This window comes from Gopherus flavomarginatus, chromosome 13 (assembly GCF_025201925.1).
Source record: "Gopherus flavomarginatus isolate rGopFla2 chromosome 13, rGopFla2.mat.asm, whole genome shotgun sequence".
Classification (NCBI taxonomy): domain Eukaryota; kingdom Metazoa; phylum Chordata; order Testudines; family Testudinidae; genus Gopherus; species Gopherus flavomarginatus.
The window spans coordinates 28,493,455-28,512,639 of record NC_066629.1 but is presented as its reverse complement, the minus strand read 5'-3'; the positions used below and the strand labels follow the sequence as shown (position 1 = coordinate 28,512,639).

General features: G+C 55.2%; 1 protein-coding gene across 2 annotated transcripts in view; it reads left to right on the top strand.

The window, feature by feature from the left end:
- LOC127033865 (junctional adhesion molecule-like) overlaps positions 1-19,185 on the top strand; it is a 23,870-nt gene extending 4,685 nt beyond the window's left edge. Inside the window, exons 1-8 of one of the 2 annotated variants that reach the window (XM_050922153.1) lie at positions 19-104; positions 2,928-2,982; positions 4,907-5,070; positions 8,683-8,908; positions 9,440-9,578; positions 16,146-16,206; positions 17,753-17,848; positions 18,237-19,185. In XM_050922153.1, the coding sequence (XP_050778110.1) occupies positions 2,934-2,982; positions 4,907-5,070; positions 8,683-8,908; positions 9,440-9,578; positions 16,146-16,206; positions 17,753-17,848; positions 18,237-18,479 (978 nt within the window). In that variant the 5' untranslated portion in view covers positions 19-104; positions 2,928-2,933 and the 3' untranslated portion in view covers positions 18,480-19,185. Of the gene's footprint in view, positions 1-18; positions 105-2,927; positions 2,983-4,906; positions 5,071-8,682; positions 8,909-9,439; positions 9,579-16,145; positions 16,207-17,752; positions 17,849-18,236 lie in introns of those variants that run through there. The other variant, XM_050922154.1, reaches the window with a different exon arrangement.

Below are 19,185 nucleotides of genomic sequence, written 5' to 3'. Positions count from 1 at the left end.
CAAGCATCTGATTCGCTTAGGCCATTGTAGAGGCTCTGTAGGTCTGTGAATTAGTCAGCAGAGAACACTTCGCGTGAGAAGCTGGAGGTCTGCTGCAAACTCTGGTGAGTGTCTGAATAATTTGTATTCATTTTCTTTCTGAGAGCAGAGCTCGGGAATGTTTAAATGCTCTGAGCTCAGCTACCTAGCAGCTGAAAGCTCCCAATGCTCAATAGCAGGAGAACAGAAGGGCACTGTTGGTTCCAAATCCATTGAGTTAAGGTTCTCGCGAGGGACAATTATACCATGGAAGGATGGTGATATCTTAGTGTCATAATATACTTGACAGAACCCCAATGAGCTAACTCCATTGTCACTTGCAACACACCGAGCACCCGCTGCCAGATATGCTTTGCGGAAATACTTAAAGTGAGTCAGTGATGGGACTCTGAGTAATAAGATGATAAACACGTGGAGGATTTGGTGATGCTAAGAGTCAGATTCTCCAGTGAACTCAGTGGTTGGGGGCCTGTGAGGTGCTGAGATGTTTTGAAACTCTGGCCATATGTGTCATGATAGGAGCGGCTGGATAGTGAGGACTTATGGAATCTTGCCCCCTATTTAAGTGCCTAACTGGAAATGCTGTTCTGACAATCTAGCCCCACATGAGAATTAGGAGGAGCCTGACCAACCTGCCCTGGGAATGCTGCAGCCAGGGATTTTGGAGCTGTGTGCATGGAGCTTTGCTTTGTTTATCATTCGTATGTACAACATATGCTCCAAGCAAGCCCTGAGTGCAGGCTAGACCTTTCAGGCAGAACTGTAATGGGCAGATTCTAAATACTTAATTGTTTTTACAAACATTTCTTTACTGAGAAGCACAAGCAAGGAGAATTACAGAGGTCCTTGCTACTGCTAGCTGGACTTTGATTCTACAAACACAGAGGGCAATGTAAGGCAGGGTCCATTTTATACCATTGTATTTAGCCAAGCACTCGAGCAGCTTGGAAAGTCTTCATTTCTCAATCTCAAAAACAAATTTGCATCCATGGCAGCTGGTGATGGCTCTGGATTCCATTCCGGGAGTCGCAGGGGCTTTATCAGTTTCCACAGAGCTGTGCAACTGCACTTGCACGAGGAAAAGAAATCTGCAGCCATATCTGTCTGTGAGAAGAGATGAAATCCTTTGTAGTGAGGATCCCCAGACTTGGTGTGGAATTTTCCTCTCCCAATTGGTTTTATAATATCCCAACATTTTATCATTTCAGACCATTCCATAGTACATGCATCCAGCCAGCACACTCTCTTACATCCCCAGGTGTGTGCCATCCATTTTCACTGTTTACTGTTGTTTGGGTGTTCAGCTCTGCAGAGCACAAAGGAGACAGTCTCTGCCTCATGGAACTTGCCATCTAAATACCCCAGACTGGTCACTCATTGCTTCCTACTGCGCCAGTGCTGAAAGCAGTGATTTTTATTCTCAGAGTGGTCAGGAATAAATATGATTTTACTTTGAACCAACTGCACGAGGCAGGTTTACTCTAGCTCCTTTTCATTAGCATCCTTGTTTCTTGGGGATTGATAAACCCCTTCTCAAAATTGTATTGAAATTTGTTTTAGGGGCACTGGCTTTTCCAGGGCTGCAGGAATGAGAGACAGACAGAAAGGCAGAAGAGTTTCAAAATAAAAAACAGGATGATTTAGTGGTGACAGTTTTTAGAGTAACAAAATTCTCTCACAAAAGACTGTGCTTGTGTTGTATGTGTATAGTTTTCTACTCTTGCTATTGCCAGCTTTGGATTCAACAGTGACACTTGTGTATTTCAGACTGGAGGATTTTTTCCCAAGAACTTCTTGTTAAAGAGTTGATCATCAGATGCTGAGCAAAAGCACAGCTCTGAGTATACCTGCATTCATTCAGCTTTTCGCTTTGCTTGGAACACAGTGTCACACTGAATGGTTCTTCCACTGATTTGTTGCTGTAAACACAGAGCTAATTCTGTCTGGCGCAGAAATGCAGCTGGAACAAACTTTCAGTTATTATTACAATTTTTTATTCATTTAGTAAAAAATGAGACATTGCAGGTATCCCAAAAGCAGCTCTTCTTGTAGAGGTTTCCACTGTTTGAAATCCAGCCCTTGTTGCTAGTGGCTAAAGGTGTTACTGTATGATCGGACCGCACTGAGGGGGGCTCAGACTTTTCCGGAGCGCACTTTCACAGGGAGATTGTCTGAAGATTAAGGCATCTGGATTGTTAATATCAGCATAAACACTTACTTCCTATCGCCTGCCTCAGCATCTGTGAACGAACCCAACCTAACCACCTCCCATTTCTACAGAAACCTTAGGCCTCAAACCAAGCTCACAGCTGATTACACAAAAGGAAATTTTTAAACCAGAGCGTGAGCTCTCGTCAACTTCCCCTTCACGTAGCTCAGAGTTGTCTCAAACCAGAAACGTTATCAGACAGCTGCCTCTTGGTTTTCAAAGAGTGTTGTAATGGCCGGGACTTGATGGATTGATTAAACCAAAACCCTGAGGCTCTGAGGGAGTATAGGTCAAATCCATCTCAGTGTAAGCAAAGGAATTATCAGTCCAGCAACCCAGTCCGTCTCTGACTCACCTTCTTGTGGGAGATAGAAACGCATGTGAGTGTGACATAATTACTGGACAGTGATGGAGGGAACTGCTCCCTGAAGGTGGGAGCTCTGTTCTCTGGGGTTTCACTAGGGTTGACTCCAGCCCTGCCTGTTACCTGAAGGGAGTTTGTACCAACGCAATAGCACAGTCACCAGAAAGTCCCCTGCCACCTGGCCCCTGTTTTGCCATGGTTTGGGTGTGCATCTTGTTTAAAGCTTGGGCCAAGGCTGTGACTAAGGTGCTGTGCATCCCCTGGGGAGAGCAGGGCCCCATGCAGCCTGTGTTAACTTCTCTCTCCCCTTTTTAGAGCGAAATGAGAATGGTACCTGCCCTGACTCTCATGCGGATACTGATGTCACTGGGTAAGCAGAGATCCTGCTTTTGCCCCCCTTGCCTGCACCCCTGGAAACACTGCCTGCTTTCCCCTCCCTTTGCTTAGAGACCCACCATCCCTCCTCCACAAGACGTTACTGAAGTGTTCAGCTCATGACAGTGGATTTCAGAGCCTAGGCCATCCACTGTGAGGGAGCTCATGGGTTTGGGAGCCTGGAACTCTTCTTGGCCTGCTGCTGAGTCAGCGTGGCCTGGGGCAAGTCACATCTCCAGCTTGCGCTTTGTGCCAGTGTAGACCAGGACACGTTGACGCAGCTCTATTCGTTTCCTCTGCCAGGGTTCTCCAGCAGCCTCCTGAGCAATAGCTATGTCACTGCTTGTGCAAACAAGCCGAGGACACAGCCAGCTGGGTCATTGCTTCAGGTCAGGGGTGGGGAAGGAAAGGGAAGGGCTGTGAGAACTGACATTCACGCACTAAATGCAGCCCATGCCCCGGTGCTATGCCAGCCTGAGGGTGCTGGAATGACCCTCGCCACAAGGATGCAAGGCCAGTCCGGTGGTCAAGGCACTAGTTTAAGACCTAGGGACCTGGGGTCAAATCCCTGCTCTGCCACAGACTTCCTATGTGATCTTGGGTCAGTCACTTATTCTCTGTGTCAGTTTCCCATCTGCACAATGGAGATAATAGCCCTGCCCTGCCGCCCCGGGGGGCTGGGAGGGGAACTGCATTAGAGTGTGAGTGCTCAGATACTCTGGTGATAGGCAGTGGTACACAAAAGTCATTCATGAGGAGCCAGAGCCTTCTGCTTCAAAAGAGCAACATAGCTGGGGTTTGTGTGAGGAGCGTTCCCCCACTTCCTATTCCGTGCAGATGTGCCTCCACCAACAGGAAGTGAGGCCGGGATTCCCCTGCTGGGAAAACTGGCACTGTGGGGCTGCACTGCCCGGCTTAGCCAGATCATATGGACTGGCAGCGCTAAGGCTGCCGCTGTGGTGCAGAGCAAAGCGGCCTTGTCCTGGCTCAGCTGGCACAAGCCCAGTGTGAATCTTGGGGTGCAGTTTTTGACAAGCCCTCCACCCCTAGGACTTGGTAAAAGGGATCTTCTGCTGTTGTGGTGCCAGGGCAGCTGTGCTAGGGGCTCACAGCCATGACCCTGTCCTGAGGAATGGCTGGGCCAGAAGCATTTAGCTTGTCTTAGCTGCACCACTGGCCCCTGCCATGGAGGGTACGAGGCGTGAATAGGAAGCATGGCCCTAGGGGAGACCATGCCCATAAGGGGGGGCAATAGCAGACCTAGCATTTGACCCTCAGCTCTGCCCACCTCCCAGAGGCCAGGTTAGCAGCAGCCCATCACGACATCAACCTGGCTTCAGGCTGTGGAGGGACAAGGCCCCAGTCTGGGCGTAACAAGCTGTGACGTGTGGAAAGCAGTGGGTCTGCATGTGGCGTTGCTTCTAGGCCTTCGAAATGCCCCTCACCTCCACTGACCTGGTCCGAGGGCTCCCTCTCCGGTGCTGCTGGGAGAGCAGAGAAGGAAAGCCCGCTCCGCTGGCTCTGATGTCACGGTCGGGAGGCTCTGTGACTCTACCAGCAGTCTGGGGACACTTGGCCCCAGGGCTGGTTCTGGCAGTGGAACAGCTGCATGGACCCTCCCTCTGGCGGGAAGAAGCTGCCCTGGCTCCTCGTGTCTTGGTGTTTTGTGAAGGAGCTGGTTCAGGGGCTGAACGTTTTGGGCAGTCAGAGGGTGGGGGAGGGCCCTGCCTGTGTGAAGGGAGCAGGGTCTGCCAGGCTGGATGGGGGGGGGGGTTGGTTTCTTTGGGTTGGAAGGGATGTCTCAAAGATCAGCAGGCCCCTGGCAGGCCCAGGTGGATCTAGGTACCACTGCTATTCTCTGCACCATGCTGGATTCTTCAGTTCCAGGCTCATCCCTCTTTCTTCCTTGGTGCCTGCAGAGAATGGTGGGGTGTTGGCTGGCCTGGTCATCACTCGCCCCGAGCTGAAGGCTCGCCTAGGGGACTCTGTCCTGCTGGAATGTTTATTCCAAAGCCTGGTGCCAGGGGACTGGAACGTGACCAAAGTGGACTGGCTACATATGCCGGAAAACAGTACTCAGGTGGTGAGTCCAATCACTGGGAAGGGCCCAGGGTAGCACCACAGGTCCAGGGCAAATGGGCCGCCTGGGGGCAGAGATAGTGTTCAGCAGGGTTGGCTTTAGGCCAATTCCACCAATTCCCCCGAATTGGGTCCCGTGCCCAGTGAGAATCCCTTCCCTCGCTAGAGGTGCCTTTTTAATTTTTACTTACCTGGCGGCGCTTTGGGTCTTCAGCGGCACTTCAGCGGCGGGTCCTTCACTCTCTCCAGGTCTTAGATGGCACTTCAGTGGTGGGTCCTTCGTTTACTCTGGGTCTTGGGCGACACTTTGGCAGTGGGTCCTTCAGTGCCGCTGAAGACCTGGAGCCAGTGAAGGACCCGCCGCCAAAGACTGAGAGCATCGCCCGGTGAATACAATCCTCGTGTGTTTTTTTACGTTTTTTTTTTTTTTTGGTCATTCCTGCCAGCGCCCCGTTGAAACTGTTTGAATTAGGCCCCGCACTTCCTAAAGCCAGCCCTAACCTTAGGAACCCTAATGCTAGGGTGGGAAGCGCTACCCATAGGAACCCTAACCCTAGCTCCAAGTGCCCTACCCATAGGAACCCTAACCCTAGCTCCAAGTGCCCTTCCCATAGGAAACATAACCCTAGCTCCAACTGCCCTACCCTTAGGAACCCTAACCCTAGGGCAGGAAGCCCTACCCATACGAACCCTAACCCTAGCTCCAACTGCCCTACCCATAGGAATCCTAACCCTAGGGCTGGGTGCCCTACCCATAGGAACCCTAACCCTAGCTCCAAGAGCCCTACTTTTACTAACCTTAACCCTAGGGCGGAAAGCCCTACCCATAGGAACCCTAACCCTAGCTCCAACTGCCCTACCCTTAGGAGCCCTAACCCTAGCTCCAAGTGCCCTACCCTTAGGAACCCTAACCCTAGCTCCAAGTGTCCTTCCCATAGGAAACTTAACCCTAGGGCAGAAAGCCCTACCCATACAAACCCTAACCCTAGCTCCAAGTGCCTTACCCATAGGAAGCCTAACCCTAGCTCCAACTGCCCTACCCATAGGAATCCTAACCCTAGGGCTGCATGCCCTACCCATAGGAACCCTAACCCTAGTTCCAAGTGCCCTGCTCTTAGGAACGCTAACCTTAGGGCGGGAAGCCGAACCCTAATGCTAGCTCCAAGTGTCCTACCCATAGGAACCCTAACCCTAGCTCCAAGTGCCCTACCTTAGGAACCCTAACACTAGGGCGGGAAGCCCTACCCACAGGAACCCTAAGCCTAGCTGCAAGTGCCCTACCCATAGGAACCCTAATCCTAGCTCCAAGTGTCCTACGCTTAGGTACCCTAACCTTAGGGTGCCAAGCCATACCCTTAGGAATCCTAACCCTAGCTCCAAGTGCCCTATCCATACCAACCCTAACCCTAGCTCCAAGTGCCCTATCCATAGGAACCCTAACCCTAGCTCCAAGTGCCCTACCCTTACGAACCCTTACACTAGCTCCAAATGCCCTACCCATAGGATCCCTAACCCTAGGGCGGGAAGCCCTACCCATACGAACCCTAACCCTAGCTCCAACTGCCCTACCCATAGGATCCCTAACCCTAGGGCGGGAAGCCCTACCCATACGAACCCTAACCCTAGCACCAAGTTCCCTACCCTTAGGAACCCTAACGCTAGGGTGGGAAGATCTACCCGTAGGAACCCGAACCCTAGCTCCAAGTGCCCTACCCATAGGAACTCTAAACCTAGGGCGGGGCGTCCTTCCCGTAGGAACCCTAATGCTAGCTCCTAGTGCCCTACCCGTAGGAACCCTAACCCTAGGATGGGAAGCCCCACCCATAGGAACCCTAACCCTAGCTCCATGTGCCGTACCCCTAGGAACCCTAACCCTAGGGCAGGAAGCTCTACCAATGGGAACCCTAATCCTAGCTGCAAGTGCCCTGCCTATAGGAACCCTAACCCTAGCTCCAAGTGTCCTACCCCTAGGAACCCTAACCCTAGGGTGGGAAGACCTACCCATAGGAAACCTAACCCTAGCTCCAAGTGCCCTATCCATAGGAAGCTTAACCCTAGGGCAGGAAGCCCTACCCATAGGAACCCTAACCCTATCTCCAAGTGCCGTATCCTTAGGAACCCTACCCCTAGGGTAGGAAGCCCTACTCATAGGACCCCTAACCCTAGGATGGGAAGCCCCACCCATAGGAACCCTGACCTTAACTCCATGTGCCCTACCCTTAGGAACCCTAACCTTAGGGCAGGAAGCTCTACCAATGGGAACCCTAATCCTAGCTGCAAGTGCCCTGCCTATAGGAACCCTAACCCTAGCTCCATGTGCCCTACCCTTAGGAACCCTAACCCTAGGGCAGGAAGCTCTACCAATGGGAACCCTAATCCTAGCTGCAAGTGCCCTGCCTATAGGAACCCTAACCCTAGCTCCATGTGCCCTACCCTTAGGAACCCTAACCCTAGGGCAGGAAGCTCTACCAATGGGAACCCTAACCCTAGCTGCAAGTGCCCTGCCTATAGGAACCCTAACCCTAGCTCCATGTGCCCTACCCTTAGGAACCCTAACCCTAGGGCAGGAAGCTCTACCAATGGGAACCCTAACCCTAGCTGCAAGTGCCCTGCCTATAGGAACCCTAACCCTAGCTCCATGTGCCCTACCCTTAGGAACCCTAACCCTAGGGCAGGAAGCTCTACCAATGGGAACCCTAATCCTAGCTGCAAGTGCCCTGCCTATAGGAACGCTAACCCTAGCTCTAAGTGCCCTACCCTTAGGTAGGGCCGGCTTTAGCCCTATTCCACCAATTCCCTCAAATTGGGCCCTGTGCCTAAGAGGGCCCCGTGCCCAGTGAGAATCTCTTCCGTGACTAGAGGCACTTTTTGAATTTTTACTCACCTGGCGGCGCTTTGGTTCTTCAGCAGCACTTCAGTGGCGGTTCTTTGTGTCTCTCCGGTTCTAGACGGCACTTCAGCGGCGGGTCCTTCGCTTACTCTGGGTCTTCGGCGACACTTTGGCAGCGGGTCCTTCAATGCCGCTGAAGAGCTGGAGCGAGTGAAGGACCCGCCGCCGAAGTGCCTCCAAAGACTGAGAGCACCGCCTGGGTAATACAAGCCCCATGTGGTTTTTTACATGTTTTTTTTAAGTCATCCCTGCCAGGGCCCTGTTGAAACTGTTTCTATTGGGTCCTGCACTTCCTAAAGCCGGCCCTGGTGTTCAGAACATGCAGCTCAGAGAGAGCAGCGATCTCTAAGGGAGCTGGAAATCCAACTCAGCCCGGGGTGGGGAGAAGGCTGTTCCCAGCCGACAGCTCTGCTGAGGTCGCTGAGTGAGGCGATTTTGATGCACCTCAGCCCAGTCCCTAGGTGCTCAAGTCACAGAATCCACCGTATCAGCTAGGACTGACTGACTCCTTGTTGGGCCTTTCAGCAGAGAGCCAGTGGGGCCTAGGCTGTGCTAGTGCTCACCCGGCAGAGCGTCCTGCCAGAGCAGGACCAGGCATAGGGGTGAGGGGCTGGGCGGAGCAGCAGACAGGGAGGATATTCAAGGAACTAAGTTCACCCTTGGGAGTGTCTTGGCATCCAGTCACATGACACCCTTGGTCACATGATGACCCATGTCCCCTTGCAGGAGGAGATGGTCTTCTACTACTACAGTAACCACAGCGTTCCCGTGGGACGCTTCAGGCCCCGAGTGCAGTGGTTGGGGGATGTGGCCCGCAAGGACGGCTCTGTGAGGCTGCAGGATGTACGGGCAGACGACAGCGGGACGTACACCTGTGAGATCCGGGTGCTTGGGCGGAGCAGCATCTTCAAAAACTACACCGTGCTGCACGTGGCCTCTGCCAGACGGAGAGGTATGCGCCCTCCATTGCCAGCTTAGGCCTCCCCTTGGCTATCGGTCAATTTCACAGCAGCCTCCCCTTTACCCGAGCCAAGTGCCTCCCTGCCCTGCCATCTCTAGTGCCAGCTACTCCTGTCTGGCCTGGCCCCAGGATGGGGCTGGGTTGGCTTGAGGGCCCCGTGGTCATGCCGTCTGCAGCCCTATGCAGTCACAATGATGTGCAAGCAGAAGTGTGGTTCTGGCTCACCAGGGCAGCTTTGCCACCAAGTGTGAGAAGTGGGGCAGAAATCCCGGGTTTAGGAAGCCCCTAGGCTCTGTGCTGTGCTCCCTGGGGATGGATCTCTGTCCCAGTCCTGTGGGAACTCACCAATCTGTTACAAAGGGGAGGAGATAGCCACCTCCCCTGGATGCCTTTGGGAGTGATGTGCCTCTTCCCAGGTTTTGGGCATCCGTCAGCATGGGCTGGGCAGAGACTGATTCCTGATGGCTAGTGTGCTGGGGTAGAGACACCGCTAACCCAGGTGCATGTGTCTCTCACTCCAAGGGTCTGGATTTGCAGGGGCCCAGTACTCTGAGAGCACCGGTAGCAGTGGCTGGGGGGCCATCCTGGGCTATGTCTGTGCGACCACCTTCCTGGCCCTGTTGTTGGGACTGGGGCTGAAGAAGTTTCTCCAGAAGCAGAGGTAACAGGCCCTGGCTCCAGGGCCACAGGCCAGGACAGGAGAGGGGGACACTGGTGGGATGTTGGTGAATTTCAGCACCTGGGGAATCCTGGCCTGTGACAGCTTGGGGTGGCCACACACAGTATCCTCTTGTCACGGAGTGACAGGGAGTCCGACCCTGCACCCCTCTTCGTGGGACTCACAGTGACTCTCAGCCAGCCAGTAAAACAGAAGGTTTATTGGACAACAGGAATGCAGGTTACAGCAGAGCTTGTTGGCACAGTCAGGACCCCTCAATCGAGTCCTTCTGGGGGTTCAGGGTGCTTGGATCCCACCTTAGGATACCCTGACTTCCCACCACCCAGCCCAAAACCGAAACTGAAACTAACTCCCTCCAGCCGGCCCCTTCCTTTGTCTAGCTTCCCAGGCAAAAGTGTTGACCTCTCCTCCCCCCATGCCTAGCTCAGGTTATAGGCTTTGGTATTGTCCATCCCCTAAAGTCCTCCCCTGCTCTCCCATCTCCCATGCAGACAGCCCCTACTCCATCACATCTCTCCCCGCTTTGAGACTGAACTGAGCGGGGTCACTCTGCCCAGTGACCTGGGGAAGTTCAGGGCCCCCTCTCCGGGACAACGCGTCCGCTATCAGGTTGGCACTTCCCTTCACATGGACCACGTCCATGTCATAGTCCTGCAGGAGCAGGCTCCACCTCAGGAGCTTGGCGTTGGCTTCTTTCATCTGGTGCAGCCAGGTCAGGGGAGAGTGGTCGGTGTACACGGTGAAGTGTCGCCCAAAGAGATATGGCTCCAGTTTCTTAAGGGCCCACACCATGGCCAGGCATTCCTTCTCGATGGCCGCTTAGTTCTGCTCCCGGGATAGCAACTTCTTGCTCAGGTACACGATGGGGTGTCTCTCCCCCTTTTCATCCTCCTGCATTAACACCGCCCCCAGTCCCGTGTCTGAGGTGTCGGTGAACACCATAAAGGGCTTGTCAAAATCTGGGTTTGCCAGAACTGGGCCACTAACCAGAGCCTCCTTCAGCGCCCGGAGAGCCTCCTGGCACTGCTCGGTCCAGACCACCTTGTCTGGCTTCCCCTTTTTGCACAGCTCAGTGATGGGGGCGGCTATGGCGCTAAAGTGGGGCACGAACCTTCGATAGTACCCTGCCATCCCAATAAAGGCCTGGACCTGCTTTTTGGTTTGGGGAGCGGGCCAGTCTCTGATCACCTCCACCTTGGCTGGTTCCGGCTTTAGGCAGCTGCTCCCCACCCGATGGCCCAGGTAAGATATTTCAGCCATCCCCACCTTGCACTTCTCAGCCTTTACAGTTAACCCAGCCTCCCCGAGTCGGTCCAGCACTTGTTTAACCTGGGACACGTGGTCCTCCCAGGTCTGGCTGAAGACGCAGATGTCGTCAATATACGCCACGGCAAAACTCTCCATCCCCCTCAGTAGCTGATCTACCAGGCGCTGGAAGGTGGCCGGTGCTCCCTTGAGGCCAAAGGGCAGGGTCAGAAACTCGAAGAGCCCCAGAAGGGTGATAAAGGCCGATTTCAGTCTGGCATCTGCGTCCAGCGGCACTTGCCAGTAGCCCTTGGTAAGATCCATGGTGGTGAGGTACTGAGCGCCTCCCAGCTTGTCCAGGAGCTCATCAGGCCTGGGCATGGGGTAGGCATCAGATACGGTGATGGCATTGAGCTTTCGATAGTCCACACAGAACCGGATTGACCCATCCTTCTTGGGGACCAGCACCACTGGCGAGGCCCAAGGGCTGGAAGATGACTGGATCACCCCCAAAGCCAGCATGTCCCTGACCTCTCTTTCTAGGTCCTGGGCAGTTTTCCCAGTGACCCGAAAAGAGGAGCATCTTATAGGAGGATGTGACCCGGTCTCCACCCTGTGGACAGTCAAATTAGTGCGTCCAGGCTGGTTGGAAAACAGCTGTCGGTATAGATGCAGCACCCCCCTGATCTCAGCGTGCTGGCCCGGGGTCAGCTGATCAGAGAGGGGAATCGCCTCCAGGGGGGAACCAGCTTTTGTCCCAGGGAATAGATCCACTAAAGGGTCATCTCCCTGCTCCTCCCAGTGTCCACACGCGGCCAACACCACATTCCCCCTGTCATAGTATGGCTTCATCATGTTCACATGGTACACCCGGCGGTGGTGCACCCGGTTCGACAGCTCCACCACATAGTTTACCTCATTTAGTTGCTTGATAACCTTGAAGAGCCCTTCCCAGGCTGCCTGGAGTTTGTTTCTCCTCACGGGGATGAGAACCATCACCTGATCCCCGGTGGCGAAGGCGTGGGCCCACGCCGTGTGGTCATACCAGACCTTCTGCTTCCTCTGGGCTCGGGCCACATTCTCCCTGGCCAGGCCCATGAGCTCGGCAAGTCTTTCCCGGAAGGTCAGGACATACTCCACCACCGACTCTCCCTCGGGAGCGGCCTTCCCCTCCCATTCGTCCCTCATCAGGTCTAGGGGCCCCCTTACCCGCCTTCCATACAACAGTTCGAAAGGCGAAAACCCGGTAGATTCCTGGGGTACCTCCCTGTACGCGAACAGCAGGTGAGGTAAGTACTTGTCCCAATTCTGCGGGTGCTGGTTCATAAATGTTTTTAGCATCATCTTCAGCGTCCCGTTGAACCTTTCCACCAGCCTGTTGGACTGGGGGTGATATGCTGAGGCCCAGTTATGCCGGACCCCACATTCTTCCCACAAACACCAGAGCAGGGCCGACATGAAGTTGGACCCCTGGTCCATTAAGATTTCCTTGGGGAACCCCACTCGGCTGAAAATTGTCAGCAGCGCATCTGCCACGGTGTGCGCTTCGATAGAGGACAAGGCCACCGCCTCGGGGTAGCGAGTGGCGAAATCTACCACCACCAGGATGTATTTCTTCCCCGACCGGGTCGCCTTGCTGAGAGGTCCCACTATGTCCATGGCCACCTTCTGGAAAAGTTTTTCTAAGATGGGTAAAGGCCTCAAAGCCGCTTTCCCCTTGTCGTGGGCCTTCCCCACCCTCTGGCAGGGGTCACAGGATTGGCAGTACTGTCGGACATCGGTAAAGACCCCAGGCCAGTAAAAGTTCTGTAGCAGCCTCTGCCTGGTGCGCTGGATTCCCTGGTGCCCTGCGAGAGGGATGTCATGGGCCAGGTACAGCAGCTTGTGGGGAAACTTCTGGGGAACCACCAGCTGCCTCCTGATCCCCCATGACTCTATTTCCCCTGGGGGAGCCCATTCTCGGTACAGGAACCCCTTCTCCCACAGGAACCTCTCCTTGCAACCTCTCCTCATGGTCTGTACTGCACTGAGGTTAGACTGGTCCCTGGGCTTCCACAAGGAGGGATCTTTCTGCAACTCGGCCTGGAACTCAGCTGGTGGGACAGGGATGGGGACCGGCTCTCTCTCGTTGGCTGGGTCTGAGGCCGCAGCCTCTCTGAGCCGTGTCCCTGGGTGTTCCCTCCCCACCAGGTTAGGGTCCTGCACCTCGGGCACAGTACCTTCCCCGTTGTCGGGGTGCAGTGCCCTTCGCTGACTCTGACTTCGGGTCATGACCACGGCACCCCGGGCGTTACTTGGCCAGTCCTCGAGGTCCCCTCCCATTAACACGTCTGTGGGCAAATGTGGGTGTACCCCCACATCCTTGGGGCCCTCCTTGGCCCCCCACTTCAGGTGTACCCTTGCCACGAGCACCTTGAATGGGGTCCCGCCCACGCCTATCAGGGTCAGGTAGGTGTCAGGCACCATCCGATCTGAGGCCACCACTTTGGGCCGGGCCAGCGTCACCTCTGCGCCCGTGTCCCAGTACCCAGTGACCTTCCTCCCATCTACCTCCAGGGAAACAATGCACTCTTTCCGGAGGGGCAGCCCCGCGCTCACCCTGTAAACCAAAAACCCGGAGCCTGGAGCATCCAGCCCCCCAGAGGAGCTGACCTGGGGACCTCCTCCCTCCTTCACAGGTTGTACGCTGCTAGTCCCCCTTTCCTGGGAATGTTGCCCCTCACCCGATTGGGTCTTTACCCAGTCAACCCTCTGCGAGTTGGGTCTGCTCGGTCTGTCCCTGAGGTGGGGCACTGGGCCCATATGTGGCCTTGTTGGCCACAGTGATAGCAGCCCATGTCTCGTGGGTCCCCTCGAGTGGGTCGGATGGACCTGACGCTGGATGTTCCTATTTGGTAGGGGTTCTCCATAGGCCCCCACTGGGAGGTCCTATGGTGACTCTCTCTCTGTGTTGAGGCAGGATTGCTCCTTCGAGACTCCTCCCTGTTATCCCCTGCCCGACTGTCCACAGATTGGTCAGCCAGCTGGTCTGCGTGCTGTGGGTTCTCCGGCTTCTGGTCCATCAACCACAGCCTCAGGTCGGACGGGCACTGCTCGTACAGGTGCTCCAGTATGAATAGGTCAAGCAGGTCCTCTAGTTTGGGCCCCAGCTGTCCACTTGCGGGCATACCCCTGCGCCCGGTTGACCAGTTGTAGGTATGTGACCTCATGGGTTTTACGCTGACTCCGGAACCTCTGCCGGTACATCTCCGGAGTCAGCCCAAACTCGCGGAGCAGGGCCTGTTTGAACAGTTCGTAGTCCCCTGCCTCCGCCCCTTTCATTCGGCTGTACACCTCCACGGCTGTGGAGTCCAGTAAGGGGGTGAGAACTGCGATCCTGTCTGCAGGGTCAACCCTGTGCAGCTCGCAGGCATTCTCAAAGGCCGTCAGGAAGGTATCTATGTCCTCCCCCTCCTTACGCTGGGGCAGCAAGTGCTTATCAAAGCTCTTTGTAGGCTTGGGTCCCCCCTCACTCACCGCAGCCGGGGCCTCACTTCTCCTCAGCTGGGCCAGCTCCAGCTCATGTTTACGCTGTTTCTCCTTCTCCTCCCACTCACGCTGGCGCTGGTTCTCCTCATGTTTACGCTGGATCTCCCGTTCCTTCAGTTCTTGCTTCCTTAACTCGAGCTCTTCCCATCTCAGCTCCCTGTCATATTCCAGCTGCATCCGCTCCATGGATGCCGAGCGTCGCCGGGAGGATCCCCTGCTGGGGGGTGAGCTTCACCGGGAGGATCCCCTGCTGGCCGGGGGGGGGTCACGGTGCCCTCGGTATTCACTGGGCTCCTCCCCACCCTTCCCTTAGGCCTAGGAAGTGGGGGTCTCGGAAAGCCCTCATCCGCCGGCTGACCACTCCCAGCGGGGACAGACACTGGTGCCTGCGCTGCATTTGCCCGGCTGCTTCCCTCAGAGACTGGGATTGGTTCATTCAAGCGGTCTTCCACCTCCAGCCGGGCAATCAGCTGGTCTTCCACCTCCCCGGGCGCAGCCCCCTCTGCTTGCACAGCTCCAGCAGGTCGCACTTGCACCGCTTGGCATACATCTTCCTGCTGGCCACTCACAGGCCGGGGTGCTCGCCGCTCCCCACGGTTTCCAGGGGGACCCCTAGTGCACCAGCCCTTCTTGAGGTCACCACCTCTCTGCCAGGGTCGAGCTGCAGACTCCTCCTTCTCACTGGGCACACACTCCCAGGGGTTAATCACCCCTACAATCGTTCCTTCGTTTTACTGCTCCCCAGTCACTTACTGCAGGAAGCGCCGTCCAGGGGGTGCAGTATATCGCACTGCTGCCACCAGTTGTCACGGAGTGTGGGGGAGTCCGACCCTGCACCCCTCTTCCTGGGACTCTCAGTGACTCTCAGCCAGCCAGTAAAACAGAAGGTTTATTGGACAACAGGAATGCAGGTTACAGAAGAGCTTGCAGGCACAGTCAGGACCCCTCCAGCGAGTCCTTCTGGGGGTTCAGGGTGCTTGGATCCCAGCTTAGGATACCCTGAATTCCACCCACCCAGCCCAAAACCGAAACTGAAACTAACTCCCTCCAGCCGGCCCCTTCCTTTGTCTAGCTTCCCGGGCAAAAGTGTTGACCTCCCCTCCCCCCTGCCTAGCTCAGGTTACAGGTTCAGGTATTGTCCATCCCCTAAAGTCCTCCCCTGCTCTCCCATCTCCCATGTAGACAGCCCCTACTCCATCACATCTCTGCTGCCCCCTGGTCCTTTCCCGGTCCCTGCTGGTTCTGGGAGCGGTCCTGGCAGGGAGGGTGGGGGGGTGTCCTCTTCTCGACACGTCTGATCCCACATTGCCCCAGTTTGACAGACAGATCTCCTGTCTGGTAGGGACGGGAGGCAGAGTGCTGGGGTCCCAAATATTCTGGCCCATGTGCCCCTGCATGGCCCAGATGGAGGGGGAGGAGCTGCACCCCGGGCTGGAGTACTCCCTGTGCACCACAGGTTGCAGCGAGGCCAAGGTGTATGAGGTAGATGCAAGGCCAGTCACTCAGAGTGAGAGTCCCTCTGCACCTGAGCATGGGCAGAGCCCCACACTCACCGGTATGGAATGGCTGAGCAGTGGACTTGGCCTTTCCTTGCTCCTTTCTGTCGCCAGGGATTCCTGACCAACGGGAAGGCCAGAGTGTCAGGGGAAATGCAGACAGAGCCTGGCACTAGTTCTGGAATTAACACCCTCAGGTATGGAGGGGAGGGGTGGAGATGATGGCTCCTGGGGGAGCCTGTGCAGCTCTTCACTTGCATGCAATTGATATTCCTTCCAGACCTATGGAGAGCGGGCCCCTGTCGAGGAGTCGGGATGACTGCAGCCAGGATAAAGCAGAGGTGAGAGCTCAGTCCCTCCTTGCCAAGCTGAGTGGGGCTAATGTTGCCAGACCCTGTAACAGGGAAATGCCAGAATCCAGGGGATATTCCTGGAATAAAAGGAGGATTTGGGACAGCCGAGCTGCTATCCAGCCTGCCCCAGGTACTGAATGCGCCTGTTCACACACGCCTAGGGCCAGAAAGGAAAGCCTGGCATTTGTTTTGCTGTATCATTGGCCTAGGGTAGGAGGTGACTGGAATTAACCCCAGATAATTCCATCCTGCGTGACTCCTAATTAGGAGATAATGTTCATGGAGCAGAGTGAGCTAATGGGCTCCTGCTGCTCCCTAAATGCCTAGGCAAAGGCGAGAGCTTTGTTTTCAGGTGTGGGGCCTGTGACAATGTTCTGTCCCAGCTACTTTGTTGCTGTTGCAGCCCAGGACTGATGTAGGATTTATCGTGGTATCGGAGGGATGTGGGAGAAGAGCTGCTATGTTCTGGAGCAGACGACGGTGTGCGATATAACTAGTGGAAGGGCAGTGCAGTAAGCTAGCGGTTAGGCCAGGGCAATGGGAACCAGGGCTCTGGAATTCTAGTTCCACTTTAGACACCTTGGCAAGTCACGTCACTTCTGTGCCTCAGTTTCTTTGTCTTCAAAATGGGGATCATGATCCTGCCTTAACATGCATGGGGCTTCGTTAATGAATGTTTTCAAAGTGCTTTGATGTCCTCAGATGACAAGCACCAGAGAAGGGTAAAGTGTTGTTGTGGCCTTAAAAGTACAGAGGCCCTGACCTCCCACAGCTGAATAGACTTCAGTGGGCAGTGGGGACTTTGCATTCCCAGAATTTGTGGGGATCTGTTGTCCCATTAGGAATAAACAGGCCCTTTACTTTGTCTAACAGTGTATCTATTTGTTCAGCTTTCATCAGAGGATGCAAGGTTTTTTTGACACTAGGTACTATGAAGTCAAGAAGTTTAGTATGAATCCCAGCAAGCACAAGAGTCGCCTCTGCAGTGACACTAGCTAGGATAAGCTGATCAATGTGCTCAATCCTCGTGCTTCAGAGTATGAGCTGCTCACTGGGGTCAGGAAGGTGTTTCCCCCAGAGGAGAGGACTGCCCCATTGGATGTGTTATGGGGGCTTTACACAGCTCCCTCTGCAGCAGCTGGTGGTGGTGGTGGTTGTCACAAGTTAGTGGGCATCAGTCTGCCCAGGCTGGGGACTCCACTGGCCAGCATGCACTTTATTTACTGTAATGTAGGTTACCTGGGTGGCTACTTTGATACAGCTGTGTTGGTAAGTGCCCCCCCTCGCCTAGCATGTCTGAGTGGGTGGGGAGGGGAGCAGGCTGAGGAGTTTGGAGCAGAGCTGGGCCCTCCGATGAGCTATTCAGCATTTGTCTATCATCCTGCCCACCCGAAGCTGGGAACTCTCAAAACAGAGGCTGCCTGGTCCTGCTCTGGAGAGCTCACCAGCTGAAATGAACCTCTGGAAATACTCTCTGGAACGGGCATGTCACAGGCCACACAATGCCTGAGTCTCTTTCTGATCTTCCTGGCAGGAAGGCATTTACTCCCTCATACCCTGTGCTGAGACACCGCAGGCTGGGCAGGAGGCAGAGCTGTGGAGCAGAACCGACATGACCTACATTACCATGGTGAGCTCTGTGTCAGGAGGTCCAAGCAGCTGGGGCAGGAGAAGGGACCAGGGTCTCCTCAAAACATAGGGCCTGCCATGCACTGGCATGACCCCACTTATATCAATAGCAGGACACAGCGTGGGCAGTTAGCCTCCAGCCCAGTGGTGAGGTCCTAGCCCACATATCTGGAGGTGATGGGGGATTGGGGATGTAATACCAAGGGTGACTTCTGAATGCACACTCAATAGAACTCTCTGTGTAAGGCAGGATCTACTCTCTCTGCAAGGCAAAGCAAACGGGGACCTGACCAATGTTGTGGGTTGATCCAACTTCTTAGTATAGCTCAGGCCTAACATAGCCCTCTGGCTCTGACACCGCTGATGGCTTTGCACCTTGTCCACTACAGCACCCCTCTGCCGCTTTCCATGGGGCGGGCACTGCTCTGCTGGAGAACAACGTGTACGTCCAGCTGCAGAGGAAGAAGATCCCAGTGGAATGGCTGGATGAGGGGAGATTGGGCACTGAAGGAGTCCAAGAAAGCAAGAAAACCTGTGAAAAGTCCAACTGGCCAGAGGAGGAATTCCCTTGTACCCTGGATGGGGGGAAAGCACCTCTGAGCCCAGTCTGGTATGACAGCCAGGGACATTGACCTCCCGCAGGGACAAACTCTACCCACTCCGTCAGCGTGCCGCAGGGCTGCCTCTCAGCCTGTACAAGGCATGGGCCATATCACTCTCGCTGTCCGGGTTATAATCTATTTGTGCTGTGGCAGCACCTGCCAGCCCACACCAGGATCGGGCCCCATTGTGCCCAGCGCTGTGTAGACTTGCTGCTCATTGAGGACATTTTCGAAAGGGTCACTTCACGCTCTGATGGGGCTGCTGCTGCTTTCGTGTCTGCGCCATGAGCCCAGCATGGCCTGGCTTGCGCACAGGGCAGCGGGAGGACACTCCTTGCTAACTGGGGTGGGCCAGGAGTGGGGCACAGGAGGGCAGTGAAGGTAGATGGACTTTGCTCTGGTTTCACCCTCATTCTGCGGGCGGGACAGTGCTCTGTGGCAGAGCTTCCACTCTCTGGCTGGGATATTGGCCGATGCCGTCAAAACCCAGTGAGAGAGAACTCCAAGGAGAGTCCCACCTCCAGACAGGGTGGAGGGGGTGGTCAGGTATTGGGTGCCCTGCAGCTGCCTGGGCTGGCCTGCTGCATGGGCACCGAGCGGGCTCTGGGCTACCCACCTGGCACCTTCCGCGAGAGCCGCCTGGGAAATAAGCAACCTGACGTCCTGGGGAAATCGTTCAGTTGAACTGTAGCAACCCCAGTGCTGTGTGTGTATAAACAGATGTGCAGCACCACCC